The sequence below is a fragment of the Budorcas taxicolor genome, chromosome 12 (assembly GCF_023091745.1).
Source record: "Budorcas taxicolor isolate Tak-1 chromosome 12, Takin1.1, whole genome shotgun sequence".
Lineage (NCBI taxonomy): Eukaryota > Metazoa > Chordata > Mammalia > Artiodactyla > Bovidae > Budorcas > Budorcas taxicolor.
The window spans coordinates 75,822,904-75,843,640 of record NC_068921.1 but is presented as its reverse complement, the minus strand read 5'-3'; the positions used below and the strand labels follow the sequence as shown (position 1 = coordinate 75,843,640).

At 43.8% G+C, this 20,737-nt stretch overlaps 2 protein-coding genes across 2 annotated transcripts in view; both read left to right on the top strand.

Annotated features, from left to right (window-relative positions):
* The window catches only part of SLC15A1 (solute carrier family 15 member 1), a 34,443-nt gene extending 14,292 nt beyond the window's left edge, over positions 1 to 20,151 (top strand). The window contains exons 12-23 of the mRNA XM_052650044.1: positions 279 to 323; positions 464 to 496; positions 578 to 666; positions 1,321 to 1,402; positions 3,103 to 3,222; positions 4,461 to 4,604; positions 5,949 to 5,998; positions 11,912 to 12,019; positions 12,145 to 12,253; positions 17,329 to 17,472; positions 18,717 to 18,824; positions 19,960 to 20,151. Coding sequence (XP_052506004.1) covers positions 279 to 323; positions 464 to 496; positions 578 to 666; positions 1,321 to 1,402; positions 3,103 to 3,222; positions 4,461 to 4,604; positions 5,949 to 5,998; positions 11,912 to 12,019; positions 12,145 to 12,253; positions 17,329 to 17,472; positions 18,717 to 18,824; positions 19,960 to 20,151 — 1,224 coding nt within the window. The remainder of the gene's footprint in view (positions 1 to 278; positions 324 to 463; positions 497 to 577; positions 667 to 1,320; positions 1,403 to 3,102; positions 3,223 to 4,460; positions 4,605 to 5,948; positions 5,999 to 11,911; positions 12,020 to 12,144; positions 12,254 to 17,328; positions 17,473 to 18,716; positions 18,825 to 19,959) is intronic.
* LOC128057566 (ras GTPase-activating protein-binding protein 2-like) lies at positions 12,707 to 14,235 on the top strand. Its single transcript, XM_052650024.1, is given in 2 exon segments — positions 12,707 to 14,123; positions 14,125 to 14,235. Coding segments are annotated over 2 exon segments (1,449 nt in total). The 5' UTR covers positions 12,707 to 12,785.
* Positions 20,152 to 20,737: the final 586 nt, after the last annotated feature.

The following is a 20,737-nucleotide window of genomic DNA, read 5'->3' as shown; positions in this document are numbered from 1 at the left end:
AAACTATTGGAGCTAGCTTATCTCAAAGCAGTACTTGGTGCATCCTTCCTGAGGGCTTGGAGTACTATTTGTTGTTAACTGAACAGTGGAAATGCAAGTGGTTTGTCCTCACCAATAGTCACAGTGGAGCCAGAAACCAGCCTGATGTTGACAAACAGTTTTAAACCCCATAACAATTCAGACCTCATTCCTGATTAGGAAAAGACTCCACACTGACTTGTAAAACTTTTTAAAACTCATGTTCCCAAATGATGCAGTAAGCCTATTTGTTTTTTAAGGGCTCCAGGTGGACACTGCAAGCAACGACCATGAGTGGGAAGATTGTAAGTCTGGGGCCTGGAGATATGGACTACCCCGGGCCACTATTTCTTTGCCCTCTTTCTGCTTCCCTCTCATAACATTTCAAGGCCTCAAGTGATCCTCTATGCGAACTTATCAGTGAGATATCCCCCCTCTTTTTTAGGGAATCCTTGAAATCCAGCCGGATCAGATGCAGGTAGGGGAAAATACTTCAGTTGCTTTCTGAGCTCAGAGCCACCACTGAGACAGTAACGGCCCCTCTCCACTTCACCTGCAGACGGTGAACGCCATCCTGATCGTCATCATGGTCCCCATCATGGATGCCGTGGTATATCCTCTGATCGCAAAGTGTGGTTTAAATTTCACGTAGGTGACCCTCGGCTTAGGGTCGGGGTTGGGGCTGTGTTCCCTCACCTCCCAGAGCCCTGGTGGTAGGAATGTCTGGCTCTTCTCCCACGATTCCATGTGTCTGAGGGAGTTTTCCAAGAAATAATTTTGAATCAGATGTCTATGTGCTGACGTTTCTGAAAATTTGCCCTTAAAAATAATAGTGCTTTAATGGCCATCTGCAGTAAGCCTCTAATTAAGACTGCCTGGCATGTGCAGATGATAGAACTTTCAACTACGATACAGAGGCGTCTCTAGAAATTAAATGTCCAAATGCAAGTGAGAAACTGTATTACGTTTATCCTCCTTCATCTTGGTCATGAATAAGAGCCAAAGAGGCCCTTGGAGGGACTTCCCTGGCGGTCCAGCGCTTACAACCCCGCACTTCCGCTGCAGGGGCCACAAGTTCGATTCCTGGCTGGGGAACTAGGTTTCCTCAAGCTCTGTGGGCACAGCCAAAAATAAATAAAAGAAGATGTGTGCTTAGTTTAAAAAATGAAGGAGAGACCCTTGGGGTCCATGTGTTTCGGGGGAATTGGTTTGTCGGGGTGGGGGAGGAGCGCTCCCTGCGGACCGTGCCCTCAGCGCACGTGCGCAAGGCCTCCTGAGAGCCGCCCTCTCGCTCACCCCCAGCTCCCTGAAGAAGATGACCGTCGGCATGTTTCTGGCTTCCATGGCTTTCGTGGCGGCTGCCATCGTGCAGGTGGACATTGACGTGAGTTGCCTTCTGATTCTCCAGTGGCCTCTCCTGGTGGGTCGGGGGGCACGTCCCCCTCCAGGACTGAGACTGTGAGGGGGGCCAGGCAGGGACTGGCTGGTGAAGCAGGCCCTGGAGCTGTGGGCAGTGTGCCCTTTCAGTCAGGACGCCCTGCGGGTTCTCCCTGCAGAGCACGCGGCCAGGATGCAGGGCCGAAAGGGCACACTCAGGAGAAAACTTAGATGGCACTTATTTACATGGGGGCTTCCATTTAGAATACAGTTTTTATGATGGAGGGAAGGTTGTGGAACTTGTTGTTTTGCTATCTAAACTCCTAGGAGATCTGGTTAAAAGAGGTTGGTCACTCACACAGTCCTTCAAAAAGCTCATTAATGGGAAACTGTTAATGGGAAGACACCTTTTGTATTCTGACATTCCCGTTATGGTTAGTTTGCAGCTCATCCACATGTCAGTTGGGCTCAAAATGGGACTAAGGCTGTTCATCTGAGATCAGGTCTTCGATAAAAGGTCTCTCTCTGTGTCTCGCATACCCTCTCTGCTCTCCCCTCCTTTCCCCCAACTCCTTCACCCCATGCTCTCTCTCTGTCTCTCTCTCCATCTCTGTCTTTCTGTCTCTCCCTCCCTCTCTCCCCCCTCTCTGTTTAAATTTTTAATTGTGGTAAAATATATGTAACATAAAATTTACCATCTTAACCATTTCTGCGTGTACAGTTTGGTAGCGCTAAGAACATCCATATGGTAGTGACCTCAATCTCTAGAACTCTTTTCGTCTTGCAGAACTGAAACCCTGTACCCACTGAACAACAGCTCCTTGTTTTCCGTCTCTCCAGTCCCCCAGGCACGACCTTTCTTTTTGGTCTCCATGAATCTGACTGTTCTCTGTATCTCATGGAAGTGGAGTCATACAGTACTTGTCTTCTTGTGTCTGACTGACTTCCCTGAGCACGGTGTCATCAAGTTGTAGCACATGTCAGAGTTTCCTCCCTTCAGGCAGAAGAACAGTCTGTCACGTGGATGTAACACCTGTTGTTTTCCATTTACCTGTTGATGGACATTGGGTCATTCCACCTCATGGCTGCTGTCAGTAATCTTGCCATAAACTTGGGTGTGCTCACCTTCTCTTGGACATGGCTCACTTTATGGAAATCTATGGGGCTAAAATCGACATGGATTGCCTCAGTGACCCTGGGATTTGAGAGAAGACATGGTAGGGAAAAGGCAGGACCCCTGAGCAGAGTGTGAGGTAGGAGGACATAAAGCATTGTGAGAGGACCTTCAGAGCACCATGTCCAGGGCTGAGGTCTGGGCTTCCAGAGTTATGAGCAGGGAGGCTGGCATCAGGGGCGAGAAGATCCCAGGCCCTACCACAGCAGCCTCGTGTAGGGGATGGTTGCTCTGACCCTTCGTGTACTGGGCTGCATAACCTGGCATCTTTTGACCAGGTTTGACTTGGAGGTGGCCAGGTAGGAGCTGGAACAGCCTCTTGCTGACTGTTACCATGTTCTAGACGAGTGTCACTTTCTATGGGTGCCAGGAGACGTGGGAATGGAGGCCTCCTGGGCTTCATGGTGGATGTCTGGTGTGCCTCAGCCAACATGGCTGCCTCAGCCAGGGAGATAGGATCACAGTGCCAAGGTTAAGGTCATCGTCAACATGCACCAAGGACCTCAAGGCCATGTCTCTTTTATTTTGTTCAGAAAACTCTGCCCGTCTTCCCCAAAGGAAATGAAGTCCAAATCAAAGTCCTGAATATAGGAAATAATAGCATGACCATGTCTTTTCCCGGAACTACAGTGACATGTGACCAGATGTCTCAAGTAAGTAGAAGTGAGCTTTCTTTTCCCTCTTCTGACCCGAGCTATAATAATAGGGTTTGGAGAGCTGATCTTCTGGGTTCTTTGGAGCAATCCCAAGACGAGCCCCAGAGTGAAACGTCTTCATCTTTAATCTAATTCTGGCTTTACTCTGGACCAGTGTCTATGAGTCACCCAGGGAACTTGTTAAAATGCAGATTCGTGACCAGTGGGTCTGAAATGCTGCATTTTTACAAGCTTTCTGGTGACAGTGCTTTTGCTGGTACATTGAACCACATTTTAAAGGGCAAGGTTCTGGGTCAGTGGTTCTCCACCAACGCCATTCTGGCCCCTCAGGGAACACTGGACAATCTCTGGAGACATTTGTTGTCACAACTGGGATTTGGCTGTTGACACCTCCTATGTAGAAGCCAGGAGCTTCCCAGGTGGCGCAATGGTAAACAGGAGGTGCAAGAGACGCAGGTTCAATCCCTGGGTCAGGAAGATCCCCTGGAGGAGGAAATGGCAACCCTCTCCAATATTCTTGCCTGGAGAATCCCATGGAAAGAGGGGCCTGGTAGACTAAGGTCCATAGGGTCGCAAAAGAGTTGGACGTGACTGAGTGACTAAATGTGCACACATACAAACACACCCACACACACTCACAGAAACTAGAGATACTGACACACCAGTCTGAGGCTGGAACACCCTACTGTGGATGGATGGTCATGGGTCTCAATTAGAGCTTCTCTTCTCTGGAGAGCTTTGATAATTCTAACACTGGCATCCTAGCTCCTGAAGTTTAGATTTAACTGGTCTCATTGCTGTTCAGCCACCTGTTGAGGTCCTGTTGAGGACCACTCCCTTAGATCTCGCCAAACTAATAACTGTGCAGGAAGAAAGAGTGCTTGACTCCCAATCCTTAGGAAAGGCCACTATTGGTTTTCACCCAGGCTGTTGCTTTTCCTTGAAGCGGCTCTTTGCCCAATGGTAGAAATAATTTCCATAGCGTTTATTATCATAAAATGGAAGTAAAATGCTGAGTGAAAGTCATAGTTCTTGTGGTAATGCTAAACAACTTCAGACTAGAGTCCACAGGGGTGGGCTTGTGCAGAAGCTGAGATGAACCAATGCCAGCTCCCCCCAAGGCATTTTTGATGTGTATGAACGTGACCTGGGACTGTCAAATAGTATGGATGGCAGTGTCACTTAGTACAGAACAAGGCTCCGGTGTAAACTGTGACCCTTTCCCCCCGTTATAGACAAACGGATTTATGACTTTCAGCGTAGACAACCTAAGTATAAACGTTTCTTCTGCTGGATCACCAGTCACTCCAGTAACTCATAACTTTGAGTCCGGCCATCGCCATACCCTTCTCGTCTGGGCCCCAAGTAACTACCAAGTGGTAAGTAGCTGGGCGTTCCCAGCTGCCTCTGACTGTTTGTGTTGTTGGAGACATGGCTGTTTAGTGATGTGACTTTGTTTTACCCCCATGTAGTATTGTATTAGATGATCCTCGATTCTTGCTTTTTCAAGGACATAGTCATCTGACTTCCAATAAAGGTTTGACTGGTGGATGGGAAGTGTTGATAGGAATTTGACAAATTTTAAAAAGAACTTCTGGGCACACTATGGTGTGTTTGAACACAAGTTGCACAGTACCTGTGTGCATTCTCAGGAGACTTTTTGCGATAAAGTTTTAAATATACCTTTATAGTATTCATTTTAGAAACTGGCACTGAGTAATTTGAACTCCGGGAGTTGGTGATGGACAGGGAGGCCTGGTGTGCTGCGGTTCATGGGGTCGCAAAGAGTTGGACACGACTGAGCAATTGAACTGAACTGAATGGGAAAATTAGAGCCTTCTCTGAAAAAAATAGAGTGACTGCATCAAGTAAAAGCAATAGAAATGCGTTAAAACAATTTCATGACAAATTATGGACATCTAGATATTCCGTTCAGCATATAAAGAAGCTATGAAGGTGTAGTTGACCTACTGAAGGAGTTGTGGATATTCCGTGAGTTTTGGTGAGCTTCTACAAAACTGCAATACAGAATTAAGACTTGTTGGTAATGTGTGTAATTAGGGGGCTGTTGAGAGGCTTGCCTTAAATTCTTAAGAGAGCAGTGATCTATGGAACCACTAAAAAGCAAGCACTAAAAATTGTGAAGGCTTATGGAACTCTGTTCGATATTATGTGGCAGCCTGGATGGGAATGGAGTTTCGGGGACAATGTATACATGTTTATGTGTGGCTGAGCCCCTTCGCTGTTCACCCAAAATTATCATGTCATTAATTGACTATACCCCAATATAAAATGGCTTTCCAGGTGGCACAGTGGTAAAGAACCCACCTGTCAGTGCAGGAGACATAAGAGATGTGGGTTCGATCCCTGGGTCAGAGGGATCCCCTGGAGAAGGAAATGGCAACCCACTCCAGTATTCTTGCCTGGAGAATGCCATGGACAGAGGAGCCTGGCGGGCTACAGTCCGCAGGGTCACAGAGAGTCAGACACGACTTAAGTGACTTAGCATGCACTCACAATACAAAATAAAAAAGTTTTTAAAAATTATAAAGGCTCCTTTTAACTTCACATAAACCAAGGCTGAGTGGTGGAGACTGACTAATTTAATCATGGTGCCCTTGGCTCCTAGAATAAATGCCCCCAGCACTCTCCTTCTCTAAAGCCTGAGCTGTTCATTGGAACTTATTCTAAGGAGTTAGATTTGATAATGTTTTCTTTCTCAGGTAAAAGATGGCCTTAACCAGAAGCCAGAAAAAGGGAGAAATGGAATCAGGTATGTGTACTTCTTTAACACTTAAGTTATATCAGCTTCTTATGGAAGTAATGTGTACCCATGGTAAAATCCAGCTGTAACAAGAATATCAGATGAGAGTCTGGGGTTTCCCCCAAGAATGTGAGACCAGTTCACTATTTTTTAAATCATAAATAGAATCCATCATCTTAATCTACTAAAGAGGAAAATCCACATCATCAAATCAATTGATGCGGAAAAAAGATTTGATAAATTCAGCATCCATTCATTTAACAACCCTCAGCAAAGTAGGAGCTGAAGGGATGTTCCTTATTCTGAAAAAGTACTGGACTTCCCTGATGGTCCAGCAGTTAAGAGTCCGCCTGCCAGTGCAGGGGGCACAGGTTCAGACCCTGGTCAGGGAAGATTCTACACACCACGGGGCAACTAATCTTGCTCCACAAGTACTGAGCCCACATACTGCAACTACTGAAGCCTGGGTACGCTACAGCCCACGCTCCACAAGAGAAGCCCCCACAATGGGAAGCCCGTGCGCCACAGAAGAGTAGCCCCCGCTCACCGCAACTAGAGAAAGCCTGTGCGCAGCAACAAAGACCCAGCACAGCAAAATAAATATAATTTAAAGAAATCCCAGCTAACATTGCACTTAATGGCAGAAGTCTAAATGCTCCCCCTGCAAAATCAGGAACTAGGTCAGGTCGCCTACTCCATTCTTTTTCAAGATCCTTGCAGATGCTAGTGCCATGAGGCAAGAAAACTATGTAAGAACATCTAGATTGGAAAGGAAGAAATAAAACTCTCTCCACACGCAAAAGGCATGAATGTCTACATCACAAGTCCCATGGACTCGATAGCAAAAGCTCATAGACTCACTAAGTGAGTTTAGGAGGGTTACAGGATACAAGGCCAATAACAAGACAAACGTATTTGTATATACCAGCAATAAATGATTGGAAGCTATACCTGTTCAGTTCAGTTCAGTTGAGTCCCTCAGTCATGTCCGACTCTTTGCGACCCCATGAATCGTAGCATGCCAGGCCTCCCTGTCCATCACCAACTCCCAGAGTTTACTCAAACTCATGTCCATCGAGTCAGTGATGCCATCCAACCATCTCATCCTCTGTCATCCCCTTCTCCTCTTGCCCCCAACCCTCCCAGCATCAGGATCTTTTCCGATGAGTCAGCTCTTCACATGAGGTGGCCAAAGTACTGGAGTTGCAGCTTCAGCATCATTCCCTCCAAAGAAATCCCAGGGCTGATCTCCATCAGAATGGACTGGTTGGATCTTCTTGCAGTCTAACAGACTCTCAACAGTCTTCTCCAACACCACAGTTCAAAAGCATCAATTCTTCGGCACTCAGCTTTCTTCACAGTCCAACTCTCACATCCATACATGGCTACTGGAAAAACCATAGCCTTGACCAGATGGACCTTAGTCGGCAAAGTAATGTCTTGGCTTTTATATTAAAAAGCATATTAGCTATCTAGATTGGTCATAACTTTTCTTCCAAGGAGTAAGCGTCTTTTAATTTCATGGCTACAATCACCATCTGCAGTGATTTTGGAGCCCCCCAAAATAAAGTCTGACCCTGTTTCCACTGTTTCCCCATCTATTTCCCATGAAGTGATGGGACCAGATGCCATGATCTTCATTTTCTGCATGTTGAGCTTTAAGTCAACTTTTTCACTCTCCACTTTTACTTTCATCAAGAGGCTTTTTACTTCCTCTTCACTTTCTGCCATAAGGGTGGTGTCATCTGCATATCTGAGGTTATTGGTATTTCTCCCGGCAGTCTTGATTCCAGCTTATGCTTCTTCCAGTCCAGCGTTTTTCATGATGTACTCTGCATATAAGTTAAATAAGCAGAGTGACAATATACAGCCTTGACGTACTCCTTTTCCTGTTTGGAACCAGTCTGTTGTTTCATGTCCAGTTCTAACTGTTGCTTCATGTGCAGTTCTAACTGTTGCTTCCTGACCTGAATATAGGTTTCTCAAGAGGCAGGTCAGATGGTCTGGTATTCCCATCTCTTTCAGAATTTTCCACAGTTTATTGTGGTCCACACAGTCAAAGGCTTTGGCATAGTTAATAAAGCAGAAATAGATGTTTTTCTGGAACTCTCTTGCTTTTTTGATGATCCAGCGGATGTTGGCAATTTGATCTCTGGTTCCTCTGCCTTTTCTAAAACCAGCTTGAACATCTGGAATTTCACGGTTCACATACTGCTAAAGCCTGGCTTGCAGAATTTTGAGCATTACTTTACTAGCATGTGAGATGAGTGCAATTGTGCGGTAGTTTGAGCATTCTTTGGCATTGCCTTTCTTTGGAATTGGAATGAAAACTGACCTTTTCCAGTCCTGTGGCCACTGCTGAGTTTTCCAAATTTACTGGCATATTGAGTGCAGCACTTTCACAGCATCATCTTTCAGGATCTGAAATAGCTCTACTGGAATTCCATCACCTCCACTAGCTTTGTTCGTAGTGATGCTTTCTAAGGCCCACTTGGCTTCACATTCCAAAATGTCTGGCTCTAGGTGAGTGATCACACCATTGTGATTATCTGGGTCATGAAGATCTTTTTTGTACAGTTCTTCTGTGTATTCTTGCCACCTCTTCTTAATATCTTCTGCTTCTGTTAGGTCCATACCATTTCTGTCCTTTATTGAGCCTGTCTCTGCATGAAATGTTCCCTTGGTATCTCTAATTTTCTTGAAGCGATCTCTAGTCTTTCCCAGTCTATTGTTTTCCTCTATTTCTTTGCATTGATCACTGAGGAAGGCTTTCTTATCTCTCCTTGGTATTCTTTGGAACTCTGCATTCAGATGCTTATATCTTTCCTTTTCTCCTTTGCTTTTCACCTCTCTTCTTTTCACAGCTATTTGTAAGGCCTCCCCAGACAGCCATTTTGCTTTTTTGCATTTCTTTTCCATGGGGATGGTCTTGATCCCTGTCTCCTGTACAATGTCAGGAACCTCCGTCCATAGTTCATCAGGCACTCTGTCTATCAGATCTAGTCCCTTAAATCTATTTCTTGCTTCTACTGTATAATCATAAGGGATTTGATTTAGGTCATACCTGCATGGTCTAGTGGTTTCCCCCACTTTCTTCAATTTAAGTCTGAATTTGGCAACAAGGAGTTCATGATCTGAGCCACAGTCAGCTCCCAGTCTTGTTTTTGCTGACTGTATAGAGCTTCTCCATCTTTGGCTGCAAAGAATATAATCAATGTGATTTCGGTGTTGACCATCTGGTGATGTCCATGTGTAGAGTCTTCTCCTGTGTTATTGGAAGAGGGTGCTTGCTACGATCAGTGCATTTTCTTGGCAAAACTCTATTAGCCTTTGCCCTGCTTCATTCCATACTCCAAGGCCAAATTTGCCTGTTACTCCAGGTGTTTCTTGACTTCCTACTTTTGCATTCCAGTCTCCTATAATGAAAAGGACATCTTTTTTGGGTGTTAGTTCTAAAAGGTCTTGTAGGTCTTCATAGAACCATTCAACTTGAGCCTCTTCAGTGTTACTGGTTGGGGCATAGGCTTGGATTACGATTATATTGAATGGTTTGCCTTGGAAACAAACAGAGATCATTCTGTCATTTTTGAGACTGCATCCAAGTACTGCATTTTGGACTCTTTTGTTGACCATGATGGCTACTCCATTTCTTCTAAGGGATTCCTGCCATAAAGCCTATTTATTTTTAATTGAAGAGGAACAAATATCTCTCCCCTAGTTATTCTTCAAGGAACTGGTCCTATTTGTGTCATTTTCTCAGCTGGTTCCCACTGAGAAAACTTTGTAGCTTAGATCCTGGTGCTCCTAAGAGGCCAAAGCCAAGGGTCCCTTAATGGGATGTAGGATTTGCCCTAGTCAAAACTCTTAGAGCTCAGTAGGTCTCGAACCTCTGCTTTCCTCACCCTTCAAAGAGCTCAGAATGTGTTTGCTGCTTATGCTTTACTATTTTCTGTGTGTATATGGGAACACATCTGATATTTGTGATGCTGCTTTTTTTTCCCCTCAGATTATTTCCATTCTTACTGGTATCTCGTACCAACCCTAAGACATAAGTCAGGCAGGCAATAGTACTCAAGTGTTAGGGTAATATTTTAAGTATTATGTCTTATAATATACAAAGCCAGGCCCCAGGCCCAAGGGTCTACTCCTAATTTCATGCTATTTCCACTGTCTGTGTTTCAGATGGTTCATCTTAGTGTTCTATAAAAGTGGCATTTCCAGTTTGGAGCAGAATTCACTCTGTTAGGCTCCATCAGGTTCCGTTTTCTACTTGAATCACCTGTCAAATGACACACGTCAAATGCCTAAGGACTTCTGGACTTGAATTTCATTCATAAAAATGTTCCCTCAGTCCCTGGAATTTGACCAATATTACTTATTGCCACAAACGTAGATGAAATTTGGCCACCGTTGACAAAAAAATTAATAGTCCATCTGAAGAAGAAATAGAGAATTTTATTTGAGCCGATCTGAGAAGTATAACCCAGGAAGCACTCTTCCAAATAACTCTTGAGACCTGCTCCACTTGTTAGAAGTCAAAGGTACTTCATTTATACAAAGGTACTTCAAAATATACATTTTTGAGACAAAAGAATTATGCATCAAAATGACACACTGACATTTTTGCATCAGGCTCACCAAAAACACAGGGGCCAGATCTGAATGTACAAAGTGAGCAGCAGGTAACCATGATCCCTTACTGAATAAGGAAGCCATGTTATCTTCCAAGGACTCACATTGCTGGCATCAGAGGAAACAAAACAAAAAGCATTGAACTCTGCAGTGGAGCCAGCTTTCTCACCTTTGAGGAGGTCTGGTTAATGTATAATGAAGACACATGCCACTAGGGAGGGCTCAGTATGGGTAAGAAATATATTATGCTTCATTTTCTTGTCCTGCCTTGAAACATAAATTTTATTCCATCACCCTATATTTTATGGATGTGAAAGTTACATTGTTCTTTATGGTACTTAAGTATATACCATTATCACTTCTCATTCTGTAAACTGGATAATCTGTATACCTTCACTCGTGTCTCTGTCAGAAAAGACCCACCGGTCTTATTTGGGGCAGCCCACTTCTCCTCCCTGGGGCAGTATAAGAATGTCAGAGTCTTCTCTAGCCTGGAACATTTGAGGAAGCGGTCTCTAACCATTTGTCCCCCTGGTCACCACCTATATGGTCCTCTGGAGGAAATAACTCAATGGGTCCCATGGAAGCTTGGGCACAGGGGACACTGCAGAGACTAGAAACCTTGGGACCCAGCGCCCAGTGCTCCTGGGCATCCCATCCCAGCCGTATTCCTACGGGATGCTGGTCACTGTTACTCTGTGGTCTGCAGGCATAGGTCTCTACCGTCTAAAGGGAATTCCTTAAAACTCTCTCTGCTTCCTGGGCTGGCCCAAGTCATCCTCTCCACTCCTTGGAGCCCCTCCTTGCCTGAGGGTGCTCTTTAAGAAGGTAAAGGAAATAACTGGGCTTCTCTGACCCCCCAAAAGAAGCCCCAGTTGGAGACTGACCTTTAGGTACTCAGCAACTTCTGCTTTTGGTCGTTCACCGCCTTGGCTCTCAAGTTTTTGGAGTAAGAAGCCCAAAGACACGGCTGCCTTCTGGAAAGAGATCAGCACCTATTTCAACCCATACTTAACATCCCCAAATATCACTGAAATAGTTCCTAGTTACAAAGTAGTTAGAAGAGTTCCCAGCGTTTTACTGAGTTAAATAAATTCTTTTAGGTGTGTTCTAATGAGCAGGCAAGCAAAGACAAACCTAGACTTGGTTACTTTCTGTCTTTATACTCTAGAAGTCTTCTGCAAACATCTTAAATTCCTTCCAAAAGGAAACAGAGCCCAGCTTCAAGTGCAACATACTGTGACCTGGAGCAAATAGTCCGCTCACAAGACGGATGGTTTTCTGTTTCAGATTCGTTAATGCTTTTGGCGAGAGCTTCAGCGTCACAATGGATGGGGAAGTTTACAACAATGTCTCCGGTCACAATGCCAGTGAATATCTTTTTTTCTCTTCTGGCGTGTAAGTGCCTGCAATGGCCACTTTGCTCTACAGTTCAAGGGTTTTGAGCCTTTTTCTTTAAATAGTACATTGAAGATTTCAATACCAAGAATGTTAACCTGTATTAACCATTTTTTTTTTTTTAGAAAGAGCTTCACAATAAACTCACCAGAGATTTCACAACAGTGTGAAAAACAGTTCAAAACATCCTACCTTGAATTTGGTAGTGCGTTTACCTATGTAATCACCAGAAAGGTTAGTGATTCATTGCGCGGAATCAGACATGCCACTCAAACGTTATTGATGAGAGTCCTTGCAAACAGAACGTAGGAATGATTTAATGGAGTAATATAAGGGTGTGTATTTTAAACAAGTTTAGGATTAATTCAGTTCACCACTAATTCTTTAGTTTATCATTGCCTTAAGTTCGCTGTTAGAATAAAATTACACAGACCGACTTACTCTAAAAATTCACGTTGGGTGCGAGCCCGGCCCTGCCGGCAGGGGACCTTACCGATTGTGTACGCATTTTGGCTTGCAAGGTGTTTAACTGTTGCCGGGCGGTACTTACTGCAAGCTGTCAAGTCTGGGGTTGTATTTTGTCGAGTAGAAAGAGAAATTTTCCTTCAGCCGACGTGACAGGGCTTTGTTTGGTGAAAAAAAAGGGTATTTGAGCCCCCTCATTCCATTGCCACGGGAGGGCGCATTTCTCAGCTTTTGCTCTTCCAACCTGCTAAAAGGAATTCCTGGATCTAAACACCAGTATTTGACATTGTGCAGCAAAGAAATGGTTATGGAGAAGCCCAGTCCGCTGCTTGTAGGGCGGGAGTTTGTGAGGCAATATTATACTTTGCTGAATAAAGCTCCAGAATATTTACACAGGTTTTATGGCAGGAATTCTTCTTATGTTCATGGTGGAGTAGATGCTAGTGGAGAGCCCCAGGAGGCTGTCTATGGCCAAAATGATATACACCACAAAGTATTATCTCTGAACTTCAGCGAATGTCATACTAAAATTCGTCACGTGGATGCTCATGCAACCTTGAGTGATGGACTAGTGGTCCAGGTCATGGGTTTGCTGTCTAACAGGGGACAACCAGAGAGGAAGTTTATGTAAACCTTTGTTCTGGCTCCTGAAGGATCTGTTCCAAATAAGTTTTATGTTCACAATGATGTGTGTCGTTATGAAGATGAAGTATTTGGTGATTCTGAACCAGAACTTGATGAAGAATCAGAAGATGAAGTAGAGGAAGAACAAGAGGAAAGACAGCCGTCTCCAGAACCTGTGCAGGAGAATGCTAACAGTGGCTACTATGAAGCTCACCCTGTGACTAATGGCATAGAGGAGCCTTTAGAAGAATCCTCGCATGAACCTGAACCTGAGCCCGAATCTGAAGCAAAGACTGAAGAGCTGAAACCTGCAGTGGAGGAGAAGAACTTGGAAGAGTTAGAGGAGAAGTCTGCTTCTCCTCCACCTGCTGAACCTGTTTCTCTGCCACAGGAACCACCAAAGGCTTTCTTCTGGGCTTCAGCAACCAGTAAAAACCTGCCTCCTAGTGGCACTGCTTCTTCCTCTGGAATTCCACCCCATGTTAAAGCACCAGTCTCACAGCCGAGAGTGGAAGCTAAACCAGAAGTTCAATCTCAGCCACCTCGTGTGCGTGAACAACGACCTAGAGAGCGACCTGGTTTCCCTCCTAGAGGACCAAGACCAGGCAGAGGAGATATTGAACAGAATGAATCTGAGAACCGTAGAATAATTCACTATCCAGATAGTCATCAACTCTTTGGTGGTAACTTGCCACATGATATTGATGAAAATGAAGTAAAAGAGTTCTTCATGAGTTTTAGAAATGTTGTGGAACTTCGCGTCAATACCAAGGGTGTTGGCGGAAAGCTTCCAAATTTTGGTTTTGTGGTTTTTGATGACTCCAAACCAGTTCAGAGAATCTTAATTGCAAAACCAATTATGTTTCGAGGGGAAGTACATTTAAATGTGGAAGAGAAAAAGACAAGAGCTGCCGGAGAGCGAGAAACTCGAGGTGGTGGTGATGACCGCCGGGATATTAGGCGCAGTGATCGAGGTCCTGGTGGTCCCCGGGGAATAGTGGGCGGTGGAATGATGGCGCGACCGGGATGGAAGAGGACCCCCTCCGAGAGGTGGCATGGCACAGAAACTTGGCTCTGGGAGAGGAGCCGGGCAGATGGAAGGCCACTTCACAGGACAGCGTCGCTGAGGCTCCACTGTTGGCAGAGTCTTGGCAGTGGTACATTATTCATCGTGTTTGCATTCTTGTTAATTTTTTTTTTGGCTTTGGAATGTGACACAGCCTTTTTGATCATTTCTTTGATGTGAAAAGCATCTTTCGGTTATCAGTTAAATTGAGGTGGACATTATTTCCCCAATTTTACAACAGGATTCGCATTGTTAATTTATAAATCTAGACTTGGAGAATTAAGGACTGAGAAATGACCATATCTTAAACTGTCTACAACAAAGTGAACTTAAAAGGACATGCCCAACAGGTCCTTTGAGTCAAAAAAACCCTCTGCTGCACATTTTGTTTAAGTGTTACTGTTTCTGCCTATTATTGTTGGAAACACAAATAGTGCAATTTGCGCAATTGGAGAATCTTGCCTTTTTTTCTTGGCTCCCCCCAAAAATACAAACCAACAGAAACTTGTTATGCACTCATCAGAATGCACTAATGGGTACTCTGAACTCATTAACCTTGACATCTGCAACAGGAGGCAAGAGGGGAAAAAAATCTTTCATCTTTTTTTCCAGTAGAGCATAGTTTGTGAAATGATGAGGGCATTTTTACCTGCTTGCTGTGACCAGCGTGTGTACACATAAACCTTAACAAGACTACAAGTATATTCCAGAAGGAAGTCATTTAGTTATGAACGAAATAACAAAGATCAGAACTTCAGATGCTATGGTCTTGAATGTTAGACCAGATTTAGTAGCTCCATATCTAAGGTTTTTTTCTACCTGCCCCTCTTCAGTACAGGGATGGCTGGCTGCTCAACACACTCCTCCTCCCCCTTTTCCTTTCTTTAAGCTGTGTACAGTGAAAATTGTCTTTACTGTATTTTTGTTCTCTGGTAATGTAATACGCATGATGGTGCCTTCTATTAATACATCATTCCAGTCTTGCTGGTAATTTTGTACAGTATAGTGTATAAATTGCTGTGCTGCAAAGCCAAACAGCTGCAAAATGTTGAGAAATCATTGAAGTATATAAAAATTGCAGTATCTTTAAAATCAGTAAAATTGACTAATATATTATTTACCTTGTTCTTCAGTTAACAACTTTGTGTTCTCTGTGGGAGGGAGTCTTGTGTGTTTGGGAGGCAGAGGGAAGGAGGAAGTCAGTTATTTGAGTCAAAGTCTCTTGTTGACTTTTCTCTTAGCATGAAGGTGAACATTGAAGTGTATCACTTGAGAGGTGCTTGGAAAAGTCAGTCAACTTGATGTACATTTTTAGTGACCTTTTAAAAGCAGTCAGATTCCATAAATGGCACGTAAACCTGAAGTAAGGATACTGCAATTTTCAGAGAAAAAAGAACAGCAGCTCTTATGTGTTTGCATTTTCTATTTGAGGGGGCAGGGAACTGTCATTCATTTTGCACAATTCCTGACTTGATGTCAGCACCTGAGTGGCTCTGAATTTAAGTCTGGGATGACATCTTTTATTTTTACATGAATCTCTAAACAATTCTGTGAGCAAAGTTTGTAGCTGCTGGATTATTGTCTGTCTTTATAGCAAGTTCCGGTAAACCACAAATATGACAAAGGATATCCGATTTTATGCTTGGAGTATTTGGTACCTACCAGTTTCTGATGTTTCAGGCCAGGAGTGGGGTAAATAAGTGTGACCACTTAAAGCTGCTTGTAGCATGGAAGACTTCTCCATTCTGTGTTAGTAAAAACAAACAAAAAATGCACTTGACATAATAGCAAACTGTTTCTTAATTATGAAACTGTTTGCTATTTAGTAAACTAGCGAATGATGCACATATTTTGTTTTCCATGTACTGGGCAATGTAAGTAAAATTAAGCCTATCCCCTCTCTCCCCACCTTGAATGAGGTCTTCCATGTTCGAGGAAAAGTCTTGCACTATTGGATATATTTTGGGGACACAGATTTCTCAGTTTCCATTTTGGGGGGGCTTAAGGATTTTTTTTCCTGTTTGAAATACATTTACGCTTTCTAATGTATAGTACTTGAAGTTCTTACAAGAAAATTACTTTCGAGTTTTGAAGCTTTTATTCAAACTGCTTTTAAATAAGTGGTTTCTTGTCAGTGATTTATATATATATATATATATATATAATAGCATATTGTTCCTCTTTCATTTCTTTCTCCTCCTTCATTTGATATATATATATGTAAAATTTTCAATCCAAGATATTGCTCTACCGCCCATGAAAACTGTTCTGGCACCAAAAGTAATGATAAGTGTTAAGTGTAATAGAAAATTAAAGCAAAGAGCCATTCAGCTTCAGTCTTTACATACCATGAATAAAACTTTAAAACATCACATGGAGAAATTTACATGGTGATTGTTCACCTGCAGTACTGTGGACTTTTAACATTTTGTCCCCTTTCCAGTGAACCAGAGTAAAAATATTCATCTACCATAACTGTTATTTGCTGGGTTTTTTTTATTGTTGTTGTTGTTTGTTTTTATTTTTTGGATGGTAATATTCTATTCTATCCTTATGACACTATTGCAACCAAATTGGCTTTACCATCTTGGCTTTAGTAGGTATAGAAGACAATGGATTACCATCTTTATTGCTGTAATGTGTTAAGCATTATATGCTAGTAGTATCTAGTTAAATTGTTTCAGGTGGAAAGTATTCTTTGAGTTTCCATTTTGAATGTGTTTGGACTAAACAAACAAAAAACTACTGATGTCTGCAGCAAAAATAAAAAATAAAATAAATAAAATAAAATAAAAAAATAAAAATAAAAGTTCACGTTGACCGGTATCTGATGCTTCCTCATAGACGCTTAACATAGACTTTGGAAACTTTTAGTTCAAAGAGCTGGCAATGTTTACAACAAACCTGACTTCCAACCTACTCTCTCGTTGAAGAGGAAAAAGCTAGTGAACAGACTTTCAAGTCTCACCAAGGCCATCCCAGTCCAAGGAGAAAATGCAGTGTTGCATGTTTACATTGACAAGGTGTACTTTCTGGATAGATTGTATGAGGTCACCCTGCAGGTCCAGGTGCAGTTGGCCAGGCTGTGCAATTTGTATTCTGAAAGCAGTCTTGATTTTCATGTCTTCTTCTTGTTTCTGCCTTCCTGGTTCAGAGTGACGGTTGCCCCGAACCAAAGATTTTCGAAGACATCTCCCCCAACACAGTCAGCATGGCTCTGCAGATCCCCCAGTACTTCCTCCTCACCTGTGGCGAGGTGGTCTTCTCCATCACCGGCCTGGAGTTCTCCTATTCTCAGGTTTCTTGTCTATTGGCTTGTACACCCCTCTCCTACAACCCTGCCTTCCAAAAATGCTGCTGGGACTTAATAATAAGCTGGAGTAGCCATGTACTTACAGTGTAAAAGAAAACTCTAGAAATGTGGATATTCTGGTAGATTCTACTGAACATGGTTTCAGAGATTACCCAGTCTTATTTACTGAATAAGAATATTACTGTTTAGGGAATTCCCTGGCGATCCAGTGGTTAGGACTCCATGCTTTTTCAGCCAGGGGCACAGGTTCAATCCCTGGTTAGGAAACTGAGACCCCACAAGCCTCATGGTGAGGGCCCTCCCCGCCCAAAAAAAGGAATATTACTGTTTAGCATTATGAGTGTCCACCTACAGGTGTCCAAATTCCCAGTTATATGACAGGATTTGGGGTCCTAAGTAGGAAAAACTCTATTAACGACCATTACCAGGGTCAAGATGGTCAATGGCTTCCATGTTCTCAAAAACCCCATCCATAGCAGTGTTCACATGCAGGTCCTCATTGTCGTTAAGGTTCACTTGAGGTCTCTTCGTAACCCCCAGTAAACCCACCGATTAAGGTCTCACTCTTAAAACTTACAAAATAGTTTTGCTTTTGTGAACGTTAGACTAATGAGGCACATTTTGCTGATACCTGAATTTAGAGCTTCGGTTCTGAACTGGTTTATCACGATACGGTCAGAGCCGTCATAACCGCTGCATGCCTAGTCTTCACATTTTGCAGTAAAGACTGCCAATATGAGCTGGATGATCCTTTTCTGCAGTGACCTCACAGTCTAGTTAAGGAGATGACTACAACACATGGTGACAAGAGTTTGCTTGGTGAGAAATTTTGGTGACTTGGCAGGAAAACCCTCCAAAGAGCAAGCTGACAACACAGAGAGCAGCCTCCACTCAGAGTGAAGGAGACGTCAGGCTGGGTGGCTTTGTTTGAAAATTCCTCTATGGAGATAGAATCGGTTCATCTGTAGATTCGTCCGTTTCATGAGGATGATAACTCTGCAAGCATGCAGAGAGTGAAGAACAAAGGACTCCTGTGTGCTCATACAACATGAGCATTGGGGATGTCTCATCATCCAAGTGATAGTCCTTTTTGCATTTAAAGCAACCCAGCTCTTAATGTGCCTTCTGGGGGGTCAGTGGCCTCATTAAGGGTGTCATTGAGTTAGGCGTGATCTCCTGCTCTGCGCTTGGCATCTAAGTTGGGACTCACTCTGTCTCATTCCCTGCAGGCTCCTTCCAACATGAAGTCGGTACTTCAGGCAGGATGGCTGTTGACCGTGGCCGTCGGCAACATCATCGTGCTTATTGTGGCAGGAGCAGGCCAGTTCAGTGAACAGGTATGGGTGCAAACAGAGATCGTGTCTACCTCTGCCTTGTCTGTTGATGACCCTCCCTAGCTGTCTGTATATACACGTGGCCATCTCCGCCAATGGCCAAATAACACCCTCAGACCCAACCAGACAGAGAAGTTCCCAGACACCCTCACGGCCAAGCATGTGCTCATTCTGCTTGTTTCTCCTTGGTGTTGCGCGGCCGGAATATAACCAGATGTAACCATGTGCGGTTAACAGGCTGTGCTGAGCTGTCTGCGCTCAGTTGCTCAGTCACGTCCAACTCTTTGCAACCCCATGGACTGTAGCCCACCAGCCACTTCTGTCCATGGAGATTCTCCAGGCAAGAGTACTGGAGTGGTTTGCCACGTCCTCCTCCAGGGGATCTTCCCCATCCAGGGGTCAAACCCAGGGTCTCCCGCATTGCAGGCAGATTCTTTACTGTCTGAGCCACCAGGGAAGCCTGAGGTTAACATACCGACACCCTAATATCATTTACTAGCAAAGGAAACGTCTTTTCCTAGCTTCGTTGAATGCAGCGTAATGGCCCCAAACCAAGCATGTTATCCGGAAAGTTTCGTACCACTGAAAGTTAAAACCATTCTAAAGGTTGTCGTAATTTTTCCCACTTAAAATGAGGGCTTTTCTGGTTCTAGAACTCTATCCCTCAGCACCTAGCATCTCTGCCTCATACAAGAGCTGTCCCTTAGCTCATCAGATTCATTACCAACCCCACCAAGACCCATCGGGGTCTGTCCTGCCTGCTCATGACCTCACGGTATTGCCAAAGGGTAATTTAGAACGTTTCAGCGTGTTCTTTTTCCCTCAAGAGTACTGCCTGGTGTTCTCTTGGTCCAGCTTTTTGCCGTAAGGCTTGGGTTTTTAGAGATTTTTTTCCCCATTTTCTTATGGGTGTCTGCACTCCAGAGCTGTTAGTAAGATGTTATCATTACACTTGGGCCTTCAGGAAAAGCTGGCCATTCTGTATCTGCGGCCATAGCCTACCGATTTTCCCTAACAACTACATTTCCAACACCTTCGATCTGGATGTCGAAAGAAAAACTACCCGCAGCGTATACGTGCATTCCTGTAACCTGTACTGTTTTTGTGTTTTTCCTGCTCCAACTCAAACTCTTCGCAGTGGGCCGAGTACGTTCTGTTTGCGGCATTGCTTCTGGTCGTCTGCATAATATTTGCCATCATGGCTCGATTCTATACGTACATCAACCCCGCAGAGATTGAAGCTCAGTTTGATGAGGATGACAAGGAGAATGACCTGGAAAAGAGTAACCCATACCCCAAGCTGGACTTGGTCTCACAGACACAAATGTGAATGTCAGGAAGCAAGCGGAGCCGGGGCTGGGCCCAGGGTGTGCCCAGGGGTCTGTCCCATGGGGGCAGGACACTCTGTTGGGTGGCCTCTGATGGGGAAGACTTCAGAACTGTGGACCAAACCAAGACAGCTGCTTTCTCAGCAGCCGGCAATGAACCTGAAACTCCAAAAGAAGTCCTTTTGTTTGTTTGTTTTTAGAGAAGTCTTATTTAAAGCGCACACACACACACACACACACACACACTTTTATAAGAGTCCATACTCTGCCTGAACTCCTTTTCCTAACACACAAATAAAGTTATTTTGGACTAACTTGAATTTTTGAAATGGTGGCGAAGTTCCATACTGTGTGCATTCGCACACTCTGTGGAAACAATGTTAAAGGAGGCAAAAAGTGAATGGTTAGGCTTTTGAATAGTACGTATTCATAATAAGGACCGGCTGGTATTAACTGATAACTCTACCTTCTGTTTTTAGTTCTGTTTTTCCATTCCCTACCTCTTTGTAAATTACGTATAACTTGAAAAACCACTCAGGTAAAGGCAAGTCATGATTTTTGGAGTTTCAACGGTATGAAATAAACTCT